Source organism: Bactrocera latifrons, unplaced genomic scaffold (genome assembly GCF_001853355.1).
Source record: "Bactrocera latifrons isolate USDA-ARS-PBARC rearing strain unplaced genomic scaffold, ASM185335v1 scaffold_42, whole genome shotgun sequence".
NCBI classification, from domain to species: Eukaryota; Metazoa; Arthropoda; class Insecta; order Diptera; family Tephritidae; genus Bactrocera; species Bactrocera latifrons.
Genome location: NW_017537068.1, coordinates 418,528 through 426,108, shown reverse-complemented (window position 1 = coordinate 426,108; position 7,581 = coordinate 418,528). Strand labels below are relative to the sequence as shown.

The following is a 7,581-nucleotide window of genomic DNA, read 5'->3' as shown; positions in this document are numbered from 1 at the left end:
CGATATTACTTGAAAATGGAGCGAAATCATCACGAATAATCAATTCATTGTGAGATGGTGCATTATCTCACTTTTTATTCAATAAATTCTGACATAGTAAAAATCGAAGAATTCACATTTTTGAGCCTCACAAAACGACGTGTATTTCAAATACTAATGAATATTATGACGTGAAATTTAGCATATATGTCACTAACAGTACTACCAACTTACAGAAAAAAATTACCGATTTGAAAAACAGGCGAAGTTTAAGTTAAAAATTCACCTTTCAATTTGAACATATCCATATCCATATCCATATATCGATTTAGAAACAACTCATAGGTGACATTTAACTCAATGCAACGTGCTGCAGGAATTTAAATTTTGTCCAAAGGCAGATAATAAATGATAAAGAATAAATGTAAAATTTTTCTAACTACTGTAACTACTTTCCCTTATTTAAGGCACTGAAACAGCCACACAAAGCCGCGGTAGGGTGTGCGTAAAAGAGGTCCAAGCAACTATGTTAATACGAGTATGAGCTCGCATATATTTACCCAACGGATTACAACAAGTCACCTTGTTCGGTGGTATTAAGCTCCAAACACAACAAAAACACAACAGTACGGTAAACACAACACACACATATATACTGAAAAGTAGCAAGCACATGATTTTCCTAATTTACATTTTAAACATTTACAAGTGGCTGCCACCACCATGAACATACACACCAACACATGCGCTGACTTTCTTTCAACTGCTGTGCCGCTAATTAGGTTCCACTCAAGCAAACATTGCTTTCATACATTTCCACTCCACTCAGCGCATTGAGTGAGTTATGGCGCTTGCTTGAGCGGAGGTCAGCGGCGTCGGAGGAAGCTGTCCCTGCATGATTAGTATTCGTTACGGACGCGCCGCGAGTTAACACCTTGGCGTAACAACTCGGATAGCTACCGAGCCAAAGTAAAAACGAGTGTAAATAAGAAAAATTAGCGAAGAAAGAGAGAACTGCCGACGGCGCCACCAAAAAGGCGGATAATAGGGTACAATTTTGTTCGGGCTTGTCGCTAAAGCGCGTAAAAGTGCCAAGTGCCAAGTGCGGAAGCGATAAAAGTAAAGACTAGATCGATATTTTGCTTGCGTGTGTAAGCGTTGGAAGTTGAAAGCGCGACGAGCACACTGTTAGCGTGTTTGAAATCAAAAACTTAAACACCGCTTTTGAAACCCCGCAAAATAAGGATAATTCTCGTCGCCGCTTGCGCTCGTAATCGCCTGTATGAGCACGCGCGTGTGAGTGTGTGTGTGTGTTGGCTTCCGCGCGTTCGCCTGATGACATCCACAAATGTGTTCGTCCAATGCTGCATCCAGTGCGCATGATAATAATTTGTTGAATAGTGTTAGAGTGGGCATGGAATCGCCGCCGTCACATCTTTTGCATCAACAACAACAACAAAATTTACAGCCCCAACAACATACGTTATCTGTGATGCCAGTGATGGCGGGCGGCGCATTGCCACCGACAGCCGGTGGCGTTACAACGCTTCCGCTCCCCATGCAAGCACATGTTCCTATACCCGGTTTAACGGCACACGGCATTGGTCAGCCGCCGTCGGTAGCTCTGCCACCACATGTGGCGCCCACAGTGCCGCTGTCACCAACAGGTGAGTACTCAAACCAATGTGGCAGTTATGTTAGACCTTAATTATTTTGAATAATTTGGAAGCTTCACATATCCTCTAGAGCCGAGTAGTAATATAGGGCCTGGATTTGGAAATAGTACTTTGTGTTATCCTACTTGAAAAAAAAACATACCGTTTCATTCTTCGACTATAAGGTGTCTGTGATTTCTATGCTCAATGAACGGACATCTACTAGCTCTTGCGCCTCTTGCCCTTGAGTATCTGGTCCCATGTAATTTTTGGATTGGGAAGGTCTTATTCTATTCCTGATTCTTATTCTATTCCTGAATTTAATCCACTGTTGTTTAGTGGACCACCAATATTACTTAAAGGTTCGTTTGCTTGCTCATATAGTTTATTTTACACTATTTTGTTATTAATTTCTTCCAGTTTTTCTATGCCTTTAATTAAGTCACATTTCAGTATGAAGTATTGAGATCAATTGTCGACATTATTTTGTTTATACTCAGTATTTCGATTCGAGTATTCCCTATACAAAGATATACGTACATATTATTATGTATTGTATTCTTGAATACCTTTCTAGATAATTTCTATTTCAAGGATAATATATTTTACCAAAATAAATATATATTTGGATATATTTAACCCAGGAGTTCTTATGGAGCACAGGACCGTGAGGTTAAATCATGCCGGACTTAAATTTCCAAAGTTGTGTTAAAAACGGTAAGTAGGTAGGGTGGATCGTATCGTAAGATCTTCATAATCTTGTTTCATCGTTGCTCTCAAACCATTGGTTCTCTCAATGGTACTACTTACCAATAATATGCCAGTTTTTAGGATAAAGACAAAATCTCAAGACAGGTATCGACTATGAGCTGTTCCCCAGAGACAAAACTATTACTTCGCATCTGTACTGTCAACAATTGCACTATCTTAAATAACCAAAAGCCCAGAAATTTGGTTATGAAATTACCAGTTGTCGAACAAAATGGTGCATACTTCTTCAAAATTATAATTTTGTTAAATAAAACCTTCAAATTAAGGAAAATTTAATGGACATATTCTTATTAGACCTTGCCTACTAATAGGTTTACCGTATATGTATATCCTAAAATTTTCGAACTATGTATGTGACCCAAATTTGCACCAGACAAATCAATTGAAGCCTTTTTATCCTTTGATGTAATCGGATTTTAACTCCGCCCTCACCCCAAGTAATGCTTATGTTAAACATTTTAGTAGATATCGATAAATCAATAACTAGATAAAAGAGTCAGAGACATTACATTTTCATACAGGACGATAAAAGGAGATTTAATAGAAAGGAACAAATAGAACGTTAGGAGTAACACCGCCCTCATTTAGGAGAAATCACATACCTCCGGAACTACTTGACCAATTCCAATCACATCCGGTAGGTCCCCCGGCGGGTATTGTGCCGAATAATCTAGGGGATGGAGTGTTCTTATCCATTCGGACGACAGCTGTTTATTTATTAGCTTTATTATGTCAATGTCGTCGTATATCTTTCCACTGTCCTCGTATATCTTCCGACTGCGGATGATGAGTGACTTGTAAAACTTGGTCTTTGTTCGTCGAGAGAGAACTTTACTTCTCAATTGCCTACTCAGTCCGAAGTAGCACCTGTTCGAAAGAATTATTCTGCCTTGTATTTCGAGGCTGACTTTGTTGTTGGAGTTAATGTTTGTTTCAAGATAAATTATCCGCGTTTTCGAAGTTATAACTGTAACAATGACGTGGGAGTTTAGTCGCGAATGCGACAACTGTTTGTTTGATGACAGGAGATATTTCGTCTTGCCTTCGTTTACTACAAGACACATTTGTTTCGCTTCTTTATCCAGCCTGAAGAAAGCAGAACTAACGGCGCGGATGTTGAAGCCAATGATATTGATGTCATCGACGTACGCCAGCAGTTCTACACTCTTGTAGATGATTGCACCTTCTCCACTGCGCTCTGCAGCTCGAATGATAATGTCTAATCAGTTTGTTGTAGATGGGCTTTAAGATTTCACACAGTGCGTTATATGGAACTTTAAATGCGATGTTGAGGAGGCTAATCCCACGGTAGTTGGCGCAGGTTGTGGAGTCACCCTTTTTGTGGATTGCGTAAGCCATATTTAAATTCTAATTGTCGGTCTAGTTTCGTCCGACCATATTCAACAAAGAAACTGATTCCTTCGGCTCCTGACGCTTTGTTGTTCTTCAAGCGAGTAATTGCTATTCAAACTTCTTCATGGTCGAGCAATGGAACCTCCGTTTCATCGTCATCGATTGGGGAATCGGGTTCGTCATCTCCTGTTATGCTTTCACTGGCATTCAGCTGACTGGAGAATTGTTCCCTCCGAAATTTCTGTATACTCTGGGTATCAGTCACTCGATCAACTCGGGGACTATGCTAAGGTCTTGAAACTTTCTGCTAGTCGCCGCATCTTTTCGTAGAATTTTTGAGCATTACTCTTGACGGCTAGCTTTTCAAACTCTTTCGTACTCCGCATTTCGGGCTATCTTTTTTTGTCTTCAAATACGTCTCGCTTCCCTCTTCAACTCTCATTATTTATCCCATCCCTCATGTGTTGTGGTCGATTGTAACGTTGCGATATAGGCAGTGTCTCTTCTCATCGTACCAACTATTATTTTGTCTTTTGCGAAAACCAATTGTTTCATTTGCAGTAGCACGTAAGGAGTTTGCAATAGTGTCCCACTTATACCGAGTAGTTGAGGAGTGGTCTGAGAGAGCAAGAGTGAAAGGCAAAACCACGAGTTGTCGGCTCAAAATTCCAGCCTTCTTTACGAATAACTTCGCGCAAACGACGCATAACGCTTAAATAGTATTCCTTCTTGACAGTTTGGCCGGTTGGAAGGAATTCAGAGAGCACCACTCCTCGAAAAGCGAAGAAAACTGTGAAATTTTACCTGCTTTAATGCGTTTTTTTGGCTTCGGCTCATTTTTGCCCCAATATTCTTCCGATTAATCGTCTGTTTCCGGGTCGTAGAGTAGATCCAAGACACATCGCCAGTAATAATACGGTTCATGTTATCCTGGTAGTCGGAAATTCTTATTTCACAGACGTTAACGCGACTTTTTCGGAAAAATTTAGTGATTTTGAACCAATCGTGCTTTCACTTTTCTTAGGCCCAAATGATCTTTGAAAATGTCCGTCCGACATTCCAACGATGCCAGTAAGATCACTGACTGTTAATCGTCGATTCTAAAGCGAGGATTCCTTTATTGTTTTCACGTGTTGATCGTCAGTTGGCGTTGATGGCTTTCCTGGACGTGGGTCGTCGTCAACGAGTTCTCGACCCTCTTTGGACAACTTGTACCAACCAAAAACATTTGATTGCGACAAACAATAATCACCGAAGGCCTTTTCCAACATTTTGAAACTTCTTTGTTGAACAATTTCACTCATCGTAAAAGTCGACGAATGCACCATATGTACTTCAGAAAGACAAGCGTATACTAAAGACTAATGATTATTTTGCTGTGACATTTGGCAGAGATGTCACTGATAGTCATACCAACCTAGAAAAATATATTTCGACGATTGGGCTCTTACTGTTTTTTGGTCACAGTAGTTAATACATATATGTAAAATTAAAATTGGGAGAGAATTATTTTCTGATAATATTATTTCTGTGTGTTAAAAATTAATTGAAACCGGTTAATGTTTCAATAAGCCCCCATTTACACAATGTGAAGAAAATCGAACTTCCTGGTGATTTTATTCTGCATATATCGGCCAAAATCAATCAATGACAACTGAGAGAGCGTGTTTTTCTAATAACGGTGCTTCTTTTGATGATTCTTCAATTCTCGGCGAGCCAGGCTATCGTATTGTTCTAATTTTAACCATTATTGTTCTGAACGGGTGTCAATTATCATGATTTCATTCTAATATGCATTTTATTACAAAATATTTTTGTTATGCAATAAAGTCGCCCAAAAACATAGCAAAGGTAAAAACAAAGCCAAACAAGTCAACTCTGTTGAGCACATCGACAATAACGACGAATCACTAAGAAGCACGAGAACGCAAGGCAACAGCAAAAACGGTCTGAGTGTCCACAGTTCTTTTCACTTTCCTAGAATATGGCAAATGGTAACTCTAAACCCGTGTGTGTACCAACTACAAGCAATGTTTACGCGTACTTGTTCGCATTAAAACGCACACAAACTTACAATCGCATGTATATATGTATGCTTATGTGTTTGGTGAAGTCTACAATGCATTCGCCCTTTAAGCTTAAGTTTTATAATTTATTTATTTATTGTGCAACTTCCAACACCTTTCAAAGTCAGTAAACTGAATCTGCCATCATGCTGTGACATTTTACCGGCTTACCTCAGCGCGTGCCCCCCTTGCAGCCCTCGGCGCTGACATGTGAGCGATCCCAGTAGGTTGGTCAGACGAGCGCGACGGTGCGGCAGCTAACGAGTGAGCCGACTAAGAGACCGATAGGCTGGCAAGCTCCACTGACTGCTGATATTGTTGTTGCAGTGCTTGTTGTTGTAGCTGAATTGGCGACGAGGTGCGCTTGAGCGGCAGCATTGCCAAGAGCGTTGCAAAGTGGGTCGTGCGGCAGCTTAGTAGGAAGAATGCTGCGAATAAAAGTGGTGTGTGGTGTGCAGAACTGTTGCAGTGCAATTGCTGTTGGTGTTGCCATTATTTGACTGTGGCGGCGGTGGGAAGACGACCGAACGCCGATGTGGAATTAATTTTATTTGACAGCACGTACTTGTGCAAAACAAATTGCCACTGATGTGCGAATGGCACAAACACACACTGTGTCATCTTTAAGTTTCCATATCGATGCGCATTATAATTTGGCAACATTCCACCATGTTTTTTGCTGTTGATTTTTAATTTTATTTTAAAAAACTAAATTCTTTTCGAAGAACTTCTTGTTAGGCTATGCTCTAATTTGTCGGTAAACGAAATCCTTCAGATTTGAAATATTATGAAAGAGTTTCTTCTACTTGCTCTAAGCAAGGTTTATTCTGCCACAAATCTAAAAGTTTTAACTGAACATCATTCAGTAGGTATCATGCAGTAGGGTTAAAAATATTGACGGCAAAAGTTGTGTGGTCGATGGCGAAAGAAAACATATACTATATACAGTTTCCTCTCCACCGTCCGACTTTCTCAAGACTAAAGTTGAAATATCTGGGTGGTCATACATTCGGTGAAATAGGCAAATTGACCAGAATAGATAATAGCAGCGTCAACAAATTTGTGACAGGTTCAAAAGTCTCTGCTGATACATATGGGTCATTTGGTGCAAACTAGGGGCTCTTGTAATCACAAAAGAAAGCTTTATTGAAAATATCCCGTAATAAGACTTGAGACATGGCTTATTATATATCTCAGCTTACTAAAAAACCTCAGAGCACAACAGTCAAAAGCTTTAAATACAGCCATAGAGAACGTTTTGCCAAAAAATCCTGTTAAGTTCAAATTAATGTACAAATCTTCCTGGTCAAAATGCAATACAGGCGACGGAAAATCGAAAAGATCAATTATAGAAAATATAGATACAATAATGGAAGTCGTCTAATCTGACCAACAAGTAAGCACTGTTTCCATTGACGAAGAGCTCCAGAGCTTCTCGATAGTAGTTCGTCAGATGCTTCGGGAGCTTTTTTGGGAAATCCAAGTGATAACTAAATGTTCCTATCTATGGCGGCTGATGGTGCTGGGGAAAAATGCATCTCAAAAGAAGCTTCTGTAAATGTATTCTCTCAATTTTTAACCATTACTAATGAGAGTTTTTGTGTGAAAGTGTGTTATATACAATACTTCAACTGAATCGGCTCAAACTAATAATGCTAAAATAAACCAATCACTCAAAGATAAAAAATTATACTGGGCTTATTTTTACTAGACCTTACATAATACTAGGGGTGTGGTATGCATTTTGTACTATTATT

At 39.5% G+C, this 7,581-nt stretch overlaps 1 protein-coding gene across 2 annotated transcripts in view; it reads left to right on the top strand.

The window, feature by feature from the left end:
* Positions 1-899: 899 nt before the first annotated feature.
* Positions 900-7,581, top strand: part of LOC108972720 (paired box protein Pax-2-like) — a 28,849-nt gene continuing 22,167 nt past the window's right edge. For both annotated transcript variants that reach the window (XM_018939451.1, XM_018939452.1), the window contains exon 1: positions 900-1,646. In XM_018939451.1, coding sequence (XP_018794996.1) covers positions 1,328-1,646 — 319 coding nt within the window. In that variant the 5' untranslated portion in view covers positions 900-1,327. The remainder of the gene's footprint in view (positions 1,647-7,581) is intronic.